We start from the raw sequence: 19,499 nt of genomic DNA on the forward strand, positions 1-19,499 counted from the left end.
GAGTTGATTTTTTCCCATCAAAATTGATTTCAAAGTGCTGCAACTTCTCAATGGATTGAGATAGCGTCAAAGGCTTTTCAGCGTTGGTTACACATTACCTTATGATCGACCTGGGATCATTTTAGCCTCTCACAAGTCCAAAATTTTCTTGGCGATGAGGAGGACTACCGCCCCCTTCAAACCCCCACCCAAACAGAAGTGCCACACCCCAACATCTCTAAAAAACAAGTGATGGGGGCCTAAATAAGGCATTTTTCACTATTTAAGACAACAAATAGGGGATCGGGTAACAATGCGTTGAAGGCGTGTATATCGGGTAATGGGTTTATGAGATAAAAAGAATATAAGATTTTTTCTCAAAATTAAAAATTGTTTTTATACACTTTAAGTAATATAATTGTTCAACCGTTAAGATATGATAATAAATAATGATGGTAGTGCTTCTTGACCCTCTTATTATATAACCCGCACACTTGAACAGATCTTTAAACTTCCTGCTTGTTAAACTAAGTTTTTTGTTGTTGTTTTTTTTTTGTTTCAACGATTGAGGTTAAATTGAATGATATATTGAAGACGAGTTTACGTACATCGGTGTTTGGATTTTTTATAGATAATACCTATTTCTTTTTTTTTGGAACAATGAAGCTGAGTTTAAAACTGGTACGTAGATACATTTAAAACAATAAATTTAACTTTTCATATATCTTTTTACATCATAAGTTTGGACAGAACTCGGCATACTTTTTTTGCCGTAAATGAAATGTTTTTATAGGGCTCATTTAAAAGAACTGCTGTTTGAAGGTATAAATTGAGACTGAACTATTTCAAGTATTGTTTTGTTGACAGTGTGTTTGTTTCTTTAGCTTATTTCAAGTCTATTCCATCTCTGTTCGCAGTTGATGAATACTTTACAACCAGAATTTATGGTATCGGTAATTCGTTATCTCTATCATCACAATGATTTCTATATATGGATTTTTAATTAGATTTAAATATTTCATTTCGTGAGAATTAACTAGTACATCTTCAGCCGATAAGTTCCGTCGTACTTGACTCTCGTACCGCGATATTTGTATATAATGATATACATGTATTAATATCTACATATTGTTTATCTAAAGGAACAACTACGTTTATTGATGTTAACATTGTCACATGCCATAATGGTACCCTGCATTCATGAAAAACATCCTTACAGTCATCGGTGTATAGAATTATCACCATGTAACCCTGTTTCTTGCAGAAAGGGATATTTCGTACAGTTGAGCTAAACGCTATAAGCGTATAACTTCAGATTATGAAGTTGCAATTTCGCCTGATTTACTATTATTGTTTATCAATTAAACACTGTCTCTCCAGCTGTATCTTTAATACAAGGAATCATCCTATTTATTTATTTATCTATTTATTAATTTATGTACAATTCACAAAATAAATAGTTCGTATTTGATCATATTAAATTGTACAAATGCATATAAAAAGTAATCAGAATTTTAGTTTAATCTTTATTAAGTTTCTTATCATCACAAGTCTTTCATCTCTTATTTTGTTATTAGCTATCAAGTAATATATACTTTAAATCCTCTAGCTACAGGAACGATGGTGAGGAAACTACCCGCCTATATGACTGACATACTGTTGGGAAAATGCGTAAATTGAAACAAACAAACAAACAAAACAAAAATTTAATCCTCTAGAATGGGTCTGTAATCATGATATCAATAACTTGAGCAAATTTAAATCTGATCCAGGGTGATCTGTTGTTGAGTTGTAACACCTTGGCCTTGTGATAGACTCGATCCAACCTATACAATGATAAATGAAAACGATCTTACAAATGTGACCGAAGTACCATATCTAAAGGTGCTAGGGCCAGATTTGCCTGTTGATTAAGGCAACTTGTTTGTTTGTTTGTTTGGATTTTTACTGCACGTCAACACATAACTGGCAATATCGTGCCGAATGCTATAATAGTCTTAAAATGTTATGTAAACTTTGTAAATGACAATAAAAATGAGTCAATTAGACTGTAGACTAAATTAACGCTTTCAAATAATCAATGATGTTTTTTTATGGAATTGTATTAAAGAGTTCTTTGAGCGAATTTACACAATAAAGTCTTTTACGGGCCTGTGAAAAATCATGACATTCAAGAAGAAAATGCTTACCAGTAAAATTTTCAATACAAGCTACACAGAAAGGGGCATTGTCAATTGTGAGGAGATAAGAGTGGGTAATTTTAGTGTATCCAATTCGACATCGAAGAAGAACTGTGACACTATTGTATACCTGAGCTTCCATTCATGATATCTCATTCTCATAATCTCTCTTGATCTTTTACTCTTAAAACTCTTAAAACTATTATATATGTGCCAAATATTGTCTTTTATTATCTTGTCACAAAGCAAATATTTCACTACGAAGTTGTGTCTGCTAAATATTAAATATATTTAACTAAGACAACTCTGATATTTTCAAAATAAACTTAACTGACTATATATTTCAAAATATTGACTGTTAAAATGTTGATTGACCAACAGTTCATATTGGAAAATGTTTTGGATAAAATTAAAATGAAAAGACTGTCCCACTCTTTTTATGAACTGAACGTTACAGGTAAATTCTTATGGATATTTACGAAAAAAATGTTTCGATCCATTGTTAATGTGAAATAATTGTTTATATTGAAAGAAATTATGGCAAAATGAAAACTTATTTTGACTTCCACCTGTTCACTTATTTATACACTTGGGTGGGTATAATGTCACTTTGGGATAATGATATAAAATATATGTATCTTTTTGATAATAATATTTTCATAATCAGCGGAATAGTATTCTTCGAACATTTTTAAAGATTCAATATTCAGGTTGTTTAAAATACATATATATTACAGATATATAATTAATTATTTTTACTGCTAAAATAACAAATAAATCTTACATGAAAAACTTTTGCATTTTTTGTTCTGGCCAATTAAAAATAAAAATAATTGCAGCATATTGCTATGTGAGATAGAAGATTTCAACATCATGCAATCAACTCATTGTTAATTATTTTTTAAATTATATAATATCATTGAAATCAAAGACACTTGGACTTATGTGAGTGATTTTCCTTCTTGTTTCGCACTTGTATACACCGCGGTTTAATTCATGCCAGAATAATTTTCATATTATTACCGGTCTTAAACATCAAACTTGTTTTCCGCTATTTTGACAACGTTAACAAAAAAATCCCCAAAGTATCATTAATTCATGAATATAATAATGTACTCTTTCCTGTGATGTGTAAGGATACGGCGTTAATTTCATCTCGAGTTCCGGCCAAAATTCTATACAAAATAAAACAAGCGCATCTTTTTGTCATCACATGAATTTGATCCAGCCAATATAATAACCACGTAAATATCGCAGTTGCTTAGCACTCAGCGTAATTACATAAAATGGATATTTAAGCACTTCCTGTAAAATTATTATCGCAACCAGAATAAAAATCGGGATATATTTTATTTTGATTACCTTAAATCCGCTCTCGACAATATAGATCAGTGGCACGTGTGAGAGATGGTGATGCCGTATGTTTTCATTCGGCACCGACAACTACCAAGTTTTGTGTTTTCCTGTGAGCTAGCTAATTCGTTATGATTTCGTTAACAAACATGTGATATGTTGTGAATAATGTTGTTTGAAACAAAGGTACGATTGGATAGTACTTACATATGCATGTATTTATTTATTAAAAGAATATTTACCTCTACTGATTAACACCAGAAAGAAATGGCATGCAATAACATAAATGCTTGAAATTCATATAGGTATGTTATGCTTACATTTCCAGGAAATTGAAGCGTGGGTTAAATATAGACTGCTTTAAAACGATATGAAACTTTTTTCAAACTTGTTACCATGTTAGACACTAGACCGTGTCATTCTAATATGAACAAAACATTCATGAAGCAATTAAAGATAGTTCTTGTACAAAATATTGGTTTTTAGTTTTTACAGGAGCGAAACAGGCCGGTGTCACAATACATGATTATTACTAAATATAGCTTTGGCTTTTTTCTGAAATTATCAAATACTTGCAGCATTGATGAATACAATATAAATGTACCCTGTGAAAGTTAAAGTGGGTTTAAAAATATCAACCACTTAAATGTGTGATACTCTTATATTCACCTAGCATAGTCTTATTTGTGAGACGTCAAGTAGTATTTTACCGCATCAAGAATTCCTTAATAGATTTATACAGTACGAAATGTAGCTGAAGTAAAGTTGAATGCTCACCGAGTACAATAATTATTATTTTTTACTACATTTAGCATTTATGTAACACCTCATTAATTGCCAATACTCTTTTGTATACGTGAGTGAACACGTCTCAGATATAAGAGATCGTATCATAACTACAGTAGCTACACATGTACGATATTAACTTTAGTAATGACCAAGTCACAAGGTACCATTTTGACTTTTTTCTTTTTACTACATTTCTTCAAAACTTCACAATTTTCGTTTTCGAATTAAACATACAAAATGTATTTTCTTTGATATTTATTGATAAAACAGTGAAGTAAAAATATTTTGTTTAATGCAACCCTTTAGTAAATGAGGTGTTTTCAAACTGGCCTTTTCAGGTGAAATACAAAAAGAAAACATTTAATGGTGTTCCAACTGAGAAGAAATTAACTAAATTTCATGTATCCCATTCTGACAGTTTGATGCTGTTGAAATTAATGCAAAAATGTGCATATAAGTAAAGGATAGAAATGCTCATGGTATATTTAGAATTTGGTATCGCCTGAATTTGTAGCGTGTTAAGTAAAATAGTATGTTACTGTCGCGAACATCGCAATAATTTATAATATTTAATAAATGTTTAGTTTTTTCTTGTGTTAAAGTTAATTATATGATAAACTCATATAATGAATTTACTCAATATGCTTATGTTCTTTTTCATATGCAACGGTGTTGTGTGTTGCTGTAAAGTATCCGTTTAGCAACGGTGTAATATACATTAATTTGATATACATATTATTCCGTTCTTATTGTAACGTACAATCACCGCCGGTAAACATCTGTTGTTACATCAACGGTGTTTGACTCCGTTGGTCATGTATTTTACGTGTCTTTCATATATTTGGCGGGAAAAGTGATTGTATATAAAGGTTTCTTAGTATATGTTAAAGTTAGTTTTTTTATGTATTTAAAACTTTCGGACATGTGGAATTTAAAACTAAAAATTGGATTAAAAATGTGATTTTGGATTATTTACATGAAAAATGGGTCAAAGACAGAAAAGGCCGGGTTGCATTTGTACACCAAATATCATGAGGCTGTGATGTTACGAAAAAAAATTTCCATTGACCCATTAATGTCGAAAATTTAATTCAGTAGGTAAACAGGAAGTGGATTAGCTACACACCTAAAATCAAATCCCACCGTATGGGACCATGTGTCAATGCTGTATGCCAAATATCAAGAGGCTGTGATTAGTAGTTTCTGAGAAAAATGTTACGAAAATTTCCTACCATTGACCATTAATGTGAACAGGAAGTGGATGAGCGACAGACTTGAAATCGAATCCCACAGTATGGGACCATGTGTCAATGCTGCATGCCAAATATCAAGAGGCTGTGATAAGTAGTAACTGAGAAAACTGTTACGAAAATTTCCTACCATTGACCTTTAATGTCGAAAAATCTAACTAATTTAACTAAGTGGATAAACAGGAAGTGGATGAGCGACAGACCTTAAATCAAATCCAACGGTATGGGACAATGTGCCAATGCTGTATGCCAAATATCAAGAGACTGTGATACGTAGTTGTTGAGAAAACTGTTACGAAAATTTCCTACCATTGACCATTAATGTCAAAAAATCTAACTAATTTAACTAAGTGGATAAACAGGAAGTGGATGAGGAAAGACCTGAAATCGAATCCCACGGTATGGGACCGTGTGTTAATGCTGTATACCAAATATCAAGAGGCTGTGAAACGTAGTTGTTGAGAAAACTGTTACGAATTTTTTTCCCCGCCGCCCACCGCCCGCCGCCCGACATTCACCATACTATAACCCGGGTTTGCACCTGTGCAACCCGGCCAAAAATAGAAAAAGTGGATATTAAAAGTAGTCAATCATTTCTTGTTGTTCTTAATTTTATATAACTTTTTACAGTGTAGCATTTGAAAGCATAAAATTAAAATTTCGCTACAGTTACATATAGAACCCAGAACAGTTACATATAGAACCCAGAAATGAGTGAACTAGTGTATGTTACATAGCATATCTTAATCATTGTATATTAAACACTTTTTGAAGTTTATAAATCACAAACATCTAGCCTTGGAAGAATTATGGAACGCCGTGACTGTCTTCTGTGGTTATTGCTTTTTCTTTCTTGGCAGAATAATAAGGCCTACGGAAATAAGTGATCTCAGGTGTTTTTGCTGGTTACAATGGATTCAAATATAACATAATTATACATTAATTTATATTACACAGTTTGTGTTGTATTTTCCTTGATAATTATTGATAAAAATTATTTTCTCGAAACCGCTTCTAAAATTACAACTTAATTCATAACGACAAAATGACTTCATCAATGCATGCCATTGTAAAGCACACGTCTCATCTCACACCCCAAGCCAGATCAAAATCCGGACATTTAAAACATTTAAAAATCTGCAGATGAATCGGGACATTTCGTTATGTCCTAAATTTACTAAATATATATATAAACATTTACTCAATGTTGATTGCAATATAATTCCACTAGCTAACTTGATTAAGAATATACATTTTAACATTCGGTTAAATACATTAAATTCAAGGACCTTTGGACCGTAAATATAGAAGCAAAGATTACAATTTATTTCCTTAAGACTATTTAATTTCCAACTGTCTCTGTTGGTCTTAATTCGGTCTTTGCAGTATTTATTGATTTGTGTCGGTCTATGTCGGTCTCTGCAATTTTAGTATGATCCCCTTTAACCTTGTTACACCTAGCCGATTATTCTTAATAAGAACTTATCCGGAGACTATCGGAAATAGCCGATATGTTGCTCAGAAATTGTTAATGGTCCGTCATTTGAACAAACAAAACTTCAACAGCTGCAACATAACCTCTCGCATGTTTCTTTTTAAAGAAGAAAACTTGTTTTCATCAGGACTTGGAATTTCTTTTAAAAGAAATAAAAGCATACAATACCCTGATTCGTATATGTAGCTGTAAACTTACGTACATTATTATTATGTTATTTGCTATATAATATGAAAATGATTTTGTTTTGGAAAAGTCATCATGTGGAAAGGTTTACAGATTTTGTTTACAGAAAGAATTTCAAATCAAAGAATTGATGACGTTTATCGAGGTAGGTCTGGTAGTAGCATACTGTTAATAATGATCTCTTGGGCATATCATTTCTTTATCTTGTATGGGTGCGTCATACTCTCATTTTATTAACAATGTCACTGAATAAATCTTCACTTGAAAATTCCCTCGGAAATTTACATTGTATAACATCGCCTATTAAATTTATCCCTTCACATTTAGAGTTCATAAAATTAATAATTTGATAATTATTTTAATAATATGCCTTTATTTATTCAATATGTTGCAAACCAGAGTTATACTATGGTGAATGTCGGGCGGCTGGCGGACGGGAAAAATTTCGTTACATTTTTCTCTGCATTTACTTATCACTATGTAAGGGTATTAACGCAAAAATAAATTCCATCTTGCTTTCTTACGTTACACCGTGCTTTCTAACTTGTACATCTTGTATTCTGACTTGTACATCTTGCATTCTGACTTGTACATCTTGCATTCTAACAGTTACATGTTGCTTTCTTACATGCTCATTATGCTTTCTGCTGTGTGCGTCTTGCTTAACTGTATGTTGATATCATTATTTAATGATCAATTATTATTCTTTTGTTGATCTAGTATACTAATTCAATAACTTAACCTGCAACTGTTTGTATTTGGGTTTATTTACTCAGATTGAATGACGAATGTCATAAGGTAGAATGACGTATAGCCGAAAGCCGAATGCAGCAAGCATAATACGACGCGACATCTGGTGTATTAATATGTGACACCCAAATTATGCTAACAGGTGGCGCTACAGTTATATTCTCGGTAAAGTCCGTATTGCGGTTCGGATTCAGTTTACCAAGTTACGTCCCTTTGTTTTAAAATTTCCATTTCCACTATGGAGCAAATAAGGTAAACATATATACAAAACGATTTAACCAATTTTTGTATTTATTACTGAAACTGTGTGGGTCAAATTATATTTCCAGCTGACAATGACAAGTTGCACATTTCCAAATCAATGATTTTAGAATTATTTTTTTATCAACAAAATAATTATAAAATAGAACAGTTGTTCAAAGTGCTTGGGTATGGAAGGTGATCGATATTCCGGATACTCGTATATTTTCGGTAATTTCCGTATGGTTCCGTACATGTTTCCGAACTTGCGCCCTCTGTCGTAAAAAAGAGTGTAGTTTGCAACCTGCCTTGTTGTATTGCACACAGTGCGTGCTTCAATGTAATATTTATACATTAATAATCGATTAACTTAGGTTTCCTTTTTGTACACATTAAATGTAGACAGTTTACGATTATTATAATTAAACTGAACTTATTTTAGCATCAAACATAAAACATTAACGTAGACAGATTTGAAGTCAAATAACGAACGATCCATGCAATTTAAAGCAAAATGTGCAAGTCATAATGCAAGATGTGCAAGCCAGAATGCATTGTGTGCATGTCACAATGCAAAATGTTATAGTAAAAATCCAAGATGTACAAGTCAGAAAGCACAGTGTAACGTAAGAAGGCAAGATATAATTTTTGCGTTAATACCCTTCCATATATCACATAAATTTTCGACATTTATGGTCAATGGTAGGAAATTTTCGTAACAGTTTTCTCAGCAACTAGTTATCACAGCCTTTTAATATATGACATACAGTATTGACACATGGTCACATACTGTGGGGTTCGATTCAGGTCTGTTGTTCATCCACTTCCAGTTAACTGGGAAATTTTCTCAGCAACTTCTTAAAACAGCTTCTTGATATTTGGTATACACCATTAACATGTGGTTTCATACCTTGGGGTAGAAGTTCAGGTATGTTGCCCATCCACTTCCTGTTTACCGACATAGTCAAATTTCGAGTGTATGGTACAAACGCTTTGTAGATCAGAATTGTGATTTTTATTTCATTAATTCAAATTTATGGTATCCAATTTTCAGTTATTTTTATCTTCAAGTTATTTCTTCATTTGTAAATATGATAAACTGATATCAAAACTCTAGAATTTCAATAAATTACAAGTAAGGTAAATTAGAATCCCCAGACACACGTTTCATTACAATATAATATTTTCAATGAACAGATATGTCATTAGTTTATAAGTCTTAATTACAAATTCGATAATACAATGATAAACATGAAGGTTAAAAACATCTAAACTTCAACGTGAGACGGATGCTTAGCAATTAGGTTAATTCCTCTCAACCCAGGGGTCGTAGGTACAAACCCTTCTTGGGTCATAGTTATGTTATCATATCCTACACCATACCTGGCTTATTCTAGGAAGCGGTTTTATATTAGTTCAAATATGTACAAGGCCCTAAATAATTTTTAAACTGAAGGGAAAGTAAACAAATGTTATAGATGTTATGAGGAAAATATGTTGAAGCTATTTACCATGGTTTATTATTTAATGTTGTTCGCATTGAAGAGGGATCAAATCAAAAGTCAAATGAATATATTTAGTTTCAATTTTTTAATTTAAAATAATTTACAGAACCTATTCAATTTTGGTAACTGTTTAAAAGATTGTAACAAACCACACTTGTTTCAATTCAAAGAATACCGTTACTTATTATCAATTTGTATGGCTTAACTAAACTTAGAAAAGAAGTACATGTAATGTTTTATTTGTGACGTTGCATAATATATATTTCAGATATTGTATGTATGGTGTATATGGTTAAATGTTAGCAACAACCTGGTAGAAGGAGGTAACTAAATTTACATCAGTCTTTATTACAGATAATGTGGTATTTATCTTTGTTAATGGAAAACGTATTTATTCAAGTTAAAAGAAAATAAATATACATGCAGCACGAAAAGGTGTTGGTAGTGTTACTGAAATATTGTTTTTCTTTCCCGTTATAGAGATTGATGAACAATGTAAAGTAGGTTGTGTATGTTGTATAAATAGAAAATGTGCACGGGGAAAATGGTTTTCTAACGAATGTACTCAAGGCTGTATTGATGGTCATAGATCTGCTCGATGTTATGAACTATGTACACACAATTGTACAAAATGCCCTGATCGTGCAGATACGTGTACCGCGTGCTATGATGGCTATTACCCCGGCCCTGCTAGAGACTGCACATCAAAGTGTTTACCCGGATGTAAAACATGCACGTCAGGAACCACGTGTACATCATGCAAGGAGGGATATAATAATGACAATGGTCGAAATGATTGTAGTAATCGTTACTGTCCTGAAAACTGTAATTGCAATAACGGTCAATGTGCATCATGTAAGGACGGATATTACGATACGACTAAAATATGTAATAGTTTATGTCCAGGTAACTGTGTCACGTGTACATCGAATACTAATTGTGGATCGTGTAAGGATGGTTATTTTAACAAAAACCTCCCTTTGTTAAACGACTGTACATACAAATGTCGAGATAACTGTGCACGATGTTGGTCCTTTAATAGTTGCTTGCTTTGTAAAGGTGGTCTTTATGGATCGACGTGCGACAACAGTTGTTCAGTTGGTTGTATGTCAAACACTTGCGATATACTAACTGGAAGCTGTGCATGTTCTCCTTATTTTGCTGGAGTAAGATGTGACGAATGCATAACCGGAAAATATGGAAATGTTTGCGATCAACAATGTCCTGCAGGGTGTAAAGCTAACGTGTGTGAAAAAGATTCCGGAGATTGTACAGACGGATGTACTATAGACACGATCGTTGGGGATAAATGTGACCTTTGTTTAACAGGCTGGTATGGACAATACTGTAACATATCTTGTCCTGTCGGCTGTAAAAATCAGCATTGCAAGAAAAGTAATGGGGAATGCTCAAATGGGTGTCTTGATAACTTTGTAGGAAGACATTGCATTCAATGCAAACCTAGCAAATATGGAGAATCATGCCAAAGTGAATGTCCAAATACCTGTGACGAGCAAGGTTGCTTGAAAGATTCCGGTCATTGTTTTAATTGCAATCACAACTTTGTTGGAGAGACATGTGATAGATGTCGTATTGGCTTTTTTGGTTCATTTTGTTCTGTGACATGCCCATCTATTTGTTTATACGGTGTATGTGACAGATATACAGGAACGTGCTCTGATGGCTGTGTCTTCAATTATTCTGGTGACAAATGTTGTATAAATAATAACAACTGTATTACATGTTTGTCAGATACTACGTGTAAACAATGTAAGCCTGGATACTTCAATGTCCAATGTGACAAAAAATGTCCTCGGAACTGTCTTAAGTCCTGTCATATCGAGACAGGTCTTTGTGACGGTTGCATCGGTTACTTTTATGGTGATAGTTGTAATTTTTCATGTGCCTCTACATGCAAAATTCAAACAACAGGCGGAAGTTTATGTCAGCAAAGTAATGGAAAGTGCCTATATGGATGCGCAGATGGTTTCCACGGTTTACAATGTTCTGAGAAATGTTCTGTTTATTGCAACGATACACTTTGTGAGCAAGACGACGGCAAATGTACAAAAGGCTGCATAATAAAAGTAAAGAATGACCACATTTGCCCTCTGACACCAGGTAAGATAAATTCAAAACAGCTCGTTTTTATTCATAAATTCGTTATAAATATATGTTTTTCATTTTTAGTTGTGTTATGTGTTAATGTCATAATATGTCTTCTCTGTAAATTTGTAATGATGGTGATTATGTTGTTGCGCTGCTAATGATAATGAAAATAATGTTGATGATTATAAGAATAATTCTAACACGACTCGCATTTTTCCCTATTGAACATAGAAGAACAGAAAGTGTGTGTTATTATGCAACAGATGAACAGTTTGACGTTCTATATTTAGACATGTGACGTAATCATTATACACGCGACGTAACCACTAAAAATCCGACGCGCTGAAAATAAGTACGGAAACAAATCAGGCGCAATTTTGCTTAGCTATCAAGTACGGCAACATTTATTTGTTGATGTCGTGTTAGAATCGAAATAATATATCCAAATTAGTGATTTTATCGCTTGATAACATCACTGTTTGTCGTTCGGATGCGCATCATTATATCACTCGGGCTACGCCCTCGTGATATAATTCCTCGCATCCGAACTCCAAACAGTGATGTTATTGAGCGATAAAATCACTGTTTGGGATATATTATTTCTTAAATTTAGTAACTTCGACAACAATTATAGACGTTTTTTATGTATAGAAGAAAGTATGCAATGTATGAAAGCCAAATAAAATATAATTATATGTTATGTCTTGATAAATTTATAGAGATACACAATGTATGTACTTTTTAATATGTCTTTTATGTAGCACCCTTCTTTTTATAATACGCTTAGATATTATTGTTGATTACCGGTGTATTTTTAGACACAAAGTCCTCAGAGCATTCAGTAAATACAGCTGCTATATCTCTTGGAACACTTCTTGCAGTGTCAGTTGTTGTTCACATCATATTTGTGGTTACGTTGATTCTCTGGAAATACCGAAAAAGGTAAAGATTGTGACAATTGTTCTCTTCTGCCTAGATTTTATAATGATATTTAGTGGTTTTATACCTAAATTGTCGGTAAATTAAATTATAAACAAATATAATATCTTGGGTTTAAAAGTAGAGTTTGGTCTTTTATAAATAAGTAAAAAATACATTAACATTAAATGATTAGATTTAACAACTTATTTATAGCAATTATTTGATATAACGGGCATATTTTTATTATTTCTAAAATATCAGAACAATTCGTCCTTAAACTAATTCGAACTCAATGTCATTCGTACCAATATTCGACCCATGATCAAAATCTCTTGGATGCTTGATTTCTTCAATTTCAGTAAACGATCATTAAATATAACTACATTATTGGGTATAAATAGAGCTCAAAGCTGCGGACAATCAGTCTGTGTCCAGCTGCCGAAGTGTCAACATCACAGAAATAATTTATTAACATTTCAGATCAATTACTTGGAATCTTGCACTATTTACGAAGTTTATCAATTGCATCAATTAAACATTGCGTTAGGTGTAATTGTTAATACTAAAGTATTGAAAACTCGATATCCAAGTGGTTTAATAAATATATTGAACAGCCTAAATAGTGTCACCCCTATTTTATATAAAGTTCAAGAAAAACTTATTATCTTTTATACTGTTATAAACACTTATTAATTAAACTTGAACTAATCATTTTATAATCATTTGTTACCAATCAACTGGCAAAGTAGCCATAAGAAAAATTATGTATATAACAGCTAGCCCGTTCACGTTACAAAATTTTGTATTTATACAACTGAATAAACTTCCAATATAGAACACATAGAACATGAAAGTTGCAAAAGCTGTGCAATATATGAAATATGTCAAAATTCTAAACAAATTTCGCCTGTTTAGTTCCACTTTTCAAAAAGGAAAAAAAATAAAAATAAGTGAAGCTATTGCAATGACCCTCTTGACGCATCGCCGTCGGTGTCAGTGATGGCATGGGTAAACCTTTTGTTTAGGTCCTTTTTCTCGGAAACTGTAAAAACTAGTATTCACTTCAAACTTACTTTTGTGCACTATATTGTCTTGTCAAGATAAATATATTACAACAGTTTTTGAGTACTGTATATTTATCAATGACAAATCAAATGATCTAAAAGAAATATGGCCAACATTTAATTTACATTACAGGGTCAATGATTCTTACAAGACGAAAGGACCTGTATATGAAAACTCTCGTAAATATACATCTTATTTCTAACTAATAAATGATTTCTCTCATTATAAATTTTATGTTCTTCATATCCATTTTCAACATATTTATTTAAGCTCGATTGCGAAACAAGTTTTTTCACTTATATAAATCATTTTCGAGTCCTCTTCCTGAAACCAACCAGTAATGGTGCCATATAAAGAAACGGATCCGTGTAGGGCTCGAAGACATGATCCGCGGATTGTGAAGCTGATTCCTTATCCATTAAGCCACCGCTCCCTTTAAATTCCCATTTTGCACAGTCAGTCCTAAATTAAATGACTACCTATCGAGACCATAATATGCTTTTATCACGGAGTTTAAAAAAAAGAAATAATTTATATAAAATACTAACAAAATTTATTATTCCAATGTTGTCAGGCTTTGAACTGGAATGTGGAAATTTGGTGAATGCTGGCAGTGCCAGCAAGCATGGAATTGCACAAGGTATTTCCTGTTGTGTTTCTAGACTTTTAATTGACTTATTCAGATCCTTCTTTACATTTCATTTAAAATATATGTAATTACTAACAATTTCTTTCGTACTTATAATAACATAATACGCATTGAATATCATTATGGGTTGAACTTGTTAATATCCATTTAAATATTTTAATGGAAATGTAAATTCATGCTTTTTTGCATAACTGATTCTGATGTTCTCATCAAATCTCTTTCATCTAGCCGTTGCATTATATTAAATTTAAAATGTTTTACAAGTCTTTTCATCATACTTGCAATACAAATGTACGGGTATTGTAAGTTGTCTTTGTTGATGTTGTATTTGTTTTTTTTTTTTTTTTAAAAATAGTAGCATGTATTCAAAGCGTAGCCTGTATATTTCAACCATATCTTACAATTCGTTATGTAGTCATTAACTCGTAAAGTTGTGTGTAAGTATTAAAAGAATATCAGTTATATAGAAAGGTTTATTTTTCAGCAACAAAGAGCGACACTGTATTAAGGTCACCTGACTATGAGGATCTTGGAAGAGTTCAAGGTAATTGTGAATTAATTGTTCAGATTATCGTATTGTAAACACCTTAGTTATTTAGTGTCAATATATAAACTGTTTATATAAACCTTTTGTCTACATTTAAGTTGTTTCATGACTTTGAAATATTTTTCCTTTCCTTTCGTTTTTTTACAGTATCTGAGCATGAATATGGAGAAATTCGTCCAGACACTTGATGTCATTCATGGGCGTGTAACATTACACACACACGAAGATAAATGGTCATCAACAACTATGAACTGTATTAAAATAGTCCGACAGAGAACAGAGTAACAATTTCAATTATAAACAAAGGACGACATTATATCAAACACAAAATCATTCTTTATTGTAAAGTGCTGAATATCTGTCTGATATTTTATGTGTTGAAAACTATTGTAAATACTTTCTTAAAAAGCATTTAAAACATTTTGACTTGCATGTTGATATTTTGATGTTCCACGTTTTGAAGGCATAAACAGTTCCATATATAAGGGGATCATATACTTACATAATTTAATACCTTATTTATTTTGCTAAGTTTTATAAGTTTTGACATACGTTTTGTACAACAGTGTATGTGTTTTTTTTTTTTTTTTTGTAATAACATGAAAAAATATCAGTTTGAACTGTTAGTGTATTTTTTTGTAAATTCTGATCAACAAATGACACACTTAGTAGGGAAAACCCTGGTCAAATATTGTCAAAAGTAAAAATGTTATAGTTAGTTACTTTTATACATAAATGTTAAATGATATTTATAGAGACACATATAACTGGTCGTCTATTGTAAAGTCATTATTAGATAATGCAGGTTTATCATATGCATGTTATATTTATAACCTTAAAATGTACATTTATTATTTAAGCAAAGTCTTATTGACCAATTCATCCAGTCCTGGTATCATTATGTTACAACAATCCCGCATATAGACTTTTTAAGACGTCATTTGATTACATAAAATTACAATGAAATTAAGCATTGCTTTTGAAAGTAAAGATTGTCGCCTCACCCACTTAGAATAGAAACAAGACGGTATTGTTATAAATATAACCAACAGCATTATACTAATTGAATAATGTAAATATATATATATATAGCCTTTAAATATTTCAAGGTATAGTTTGTATGATGTCTTAATAAACTTATTACAGTATCTACCGTTTTAAATTAAAGTAATATGCACATTTCCCTTGATATATTTCAATAATTTCATGTTACATTTGATTTTATTTTGATCGTGATTTTGTAAGCCAAATAACATACAAATTCGCCATTAGTTGAACCTCCTTGTTGTCTCTCTTCCTTTTTGTCTTTTATTTGGCTTTTAAATATCATATTTTTCTGTTAAAATAGTTGTCTTTAAAATTGTGTCATGTTGACAAGTTTTATTGTATCATCTTATGTATGTGTCTGTGTAGTAAGAAACGACATCATTACGTTACCAAATAAAATATTTGAATGTTGAAACTTGGATCTTAAGTTTAGACAAGAGCGCGCATTTGAGTAATACCTCCGACGTTTCGTAAGCTAGTCGGTTAGCTTCCTAACATTCCAAAGTCTCCGGTGGGATTTGAACTTACAGCGGTATGGGTGAAAGTGAATTAATGTTAAACAATACCGACAACATATTGTGATACCATAACTATGACTCGTATAATTGCTGAATATATAGATTAAACACCTTCTATGCTTCATTGTAAGTTTAGATTAGAAACAAATAACTTCCTTAAAAAAAACAGTTTTACATGTTGTTTATATCACTATATTTAATGTATATGTTTTTTTTTTCTTATAAAATAAAAAAAACTGCTTAATTTCTTGACTTCCCTATCCTAACAAGTGTATTTAAAACAAATTTCATAATTACGTCAAGTGTCGCAAAAAGAGTCACTGTCGAGTGTTACCAAGTATTAGCATAAGTGGTCATGAATATTAAAGCCATCGCATTTATTTTTTCCATTTAGTCATATTTTTTAAGTAGTTTACATAGAAACAAACTATGTATCGATGTTTTATAATCAGATAACAAAGGGCAAAATATATGCTAATTTATTTTATTTACTTATTTATTTATTAACAATTAAGTTAGAAATTTGTATATAACAAAGTTAAAATGGCAACTAAGTCAGAAAAATTTACACACATTATCACATACATAAGGAGTATTTTGACAAAAAGTTCAAATATATACTATGAAAATACCGAAATACAAAGAAATAATATATAAAAAAATACAATCACGCAAGGTATAAAATTTTTGTGCATCAAAATGTCTTGGCACCCAATAAAAACAGATGCATGATAATTGGTTCTTCAAAAAAGGTGATGAAATGTAATCCTCTTACTGAAAGTAAATGATACAACTCTTGAAAATGTTACAGTTCAAAAGTTATTGGGCATTTATGTAGATGATACATTAAACTGGCATTATCAAATTGACTCTGTTTGCAAAGAACTAAATACAAAAATTGCCCCCTTCAATCATATCATTTTTTACCTTACTGACAAAATAAAAAAGATATATTACAACGCGTACATCCTTCCTGTGCTTGACTATTGTTGTACGGTATGGGGAAAGGACACATATTCATACATCAATAAAGTAAACTCAATTCAAACAAAAAGCTGCAAAAATTATACTTAATAGACCGATACGTTCACCAACATTAGATCTTTTTTGATAAACTTAAATGGCTGAAATTCAATTTCAGAGTGAAATACCACACATCAATTATGGTGTATAAATCTTTAAAAAATCTGGAACCGTTATATCTGAGTAGGTTTTTAGTTTCTCTCACAATGAATAACATAATTTACGCTCAATCGCTCTTAAAGATCTTGTCTGCAAAGTATACCTCATGCAAATGATTTAAAGGATTCCTTTTCTTATTTCAGTATTGACGTTTGGAATAAATTTACCTATTACTATCAAACAATGTTCGACTTCACAATCTTTCACACACAAAAAACACTTTAAAATGTATTTTCTAAGTTTACAGTTAGATACATGATGAAAATTGACCACTTTATATTTTTATTGTTGTAAATGTTGATATCATCATTTTTTCCGCATTTTTTATCATTACGAGTTTATCTATAATTACTATAATTAATATGAGTGTCAGTCGCATTAATGAATAAAAATATCTAACCTTTACATTCAAGAAAATATATATTATTTTTTTGTTTATAAAAAGAAATTTAAATTTTATCTACATTTTTGTCTTTGTTTTTGTTAAATCAGAAGGCCATATTGAAAGTAAGTATACTTCTTGCGGTGTAAATTTTGTATGTTACCTTCTATAAATAAAGATTTTATTATTTTTATAATTATTATTATTATTATTATTATTATTATTTTCATTAAGGCATGGGGAACGGGCCCTTATAAGGAAATTGACGTCACGCGTACTACTGCGCGAAACAACAGAAATATTATTCCTGTGACAATTATCATTTTAGCGCAGTTCAAGACCATACAATTTTATGAAATTTACAGAAACATAAATTAACACGTAGACCACAAAAAGTTTTTTTTTAAATAGTCAGGCTTATAAATTAACTGACTAGTACAAATTTTCAATAATACAATGAAAGACCATCAGTTTGTTTGAAAAAAAAAGGTTCAATGTTACAAGGAACTAGTTCTTCCGGTCACAGACATGTCTGTCAATAAAAAATAACTCTGAAACACGACTAGAAAATATATCGCTTAATTTAAAAAAAACAAATTGCAATTATGAACCATATTTTTCAAGAATCAGAAATGTGATAAGTTTTACATCACATTACTCTCTGAGCAAAAACTTGGACTTGGCTCTAGACCACAAATTCCCGTGTACATCCTGCAAATTAATTCAAGCAAATGATGGGCCGGAAGTACGGGGGGTTATAAAAAGCAAGTTCTTTTGGAACTCCAGAAAACTCTGTTTGGAATTTAGAAAAATTAACTTGTTTTAACATCAATGAAAAACAGCCCTTAGCAGGAGTTATATCAAATTTTGGCACAGCCCAAAAATGAAATAAGAGGGGAAAAAGGAAATGTTATCCAACAAACGGGAAAATCAAGACGCCCTCAAACCCTCTGAATTTTTCGTTTTTTTGCCCCCAAAATGATTTTAGATGGTTTTATCATTCAACCGTAAGGCTGTTGGGGCTTATGGTTTGCCATTAAAAAAAAAAATTATAAATTAGCTGAATTTTCAGTGAAAAAAAAGCTTGCCCCGATTTGTCATATATGAAACCAGGGATTCGAGGAAAGTTGGTTAGCCATTCCGATTGTATGGCAACAGTGTCATACATGCAGCCACATCATCTTTGAACCAAAGCTAGATGCAGCGCCATTTTTTAAAATCTGCGATTAAAAAAAACTTTCTCAACACAGGAACGTGACGGATTCAACAGAACAATGTTATCTACCTTTTCTAGAGAAATAAATTTGGCAGGAAAATTTGCTAGCTGTCTTGCCTCAGAAACAATTCATTGT

General features: G+C 31.5%; 1 protein-coding gene across 1 annotated transcript; it reads left to right on the top strand.

The window, feature by feature from the left end:
- Positions 1 to 490: 490 nt before the first annotated feature.
- Positions 491 to 14,055, top strand: LOC132754107 (multiple epidermal growth factor-like domains protein 10). The gene is made up of 5 exons (XM_060744704.1): positions 491 to 660; positions 9,996 to 10,050; positions 10,208 to 11,848; positions 12,655 to 12,778; positions 13,955 to 14,055. Exons 1-5 carry the CDS (start codon positions 640 to 642, stop codon positions 14,022 to 14,024), a joined length of 1,911 nt encoding a protein of 636 aa, XP_060600687.1. The 5' UTR covers positions 491 to 639; the 3' UTR covers positions 14,025 to 14,055.
- The last annotated feature ends 5,444 nt before the right edge of the window (positions 14,056 to 19,499 follow it).

This window comes from Ruditapes philippinarum, unplaced genomic scaffold, assembly GCF_026571515.1.
Source record: "Ruditapes philippinarum isolate M1 unplaced genomic scaffold, ASM2657151v2 ctg13101_1_1_1_1, whole genome shotgun sequence".
Lineage (NCBI taxonomy): Eukaryota > Metazoa > Mollusca > Bivalvia > Venerida > Veneridae > Ruditapes > Ruditapes philippinarum.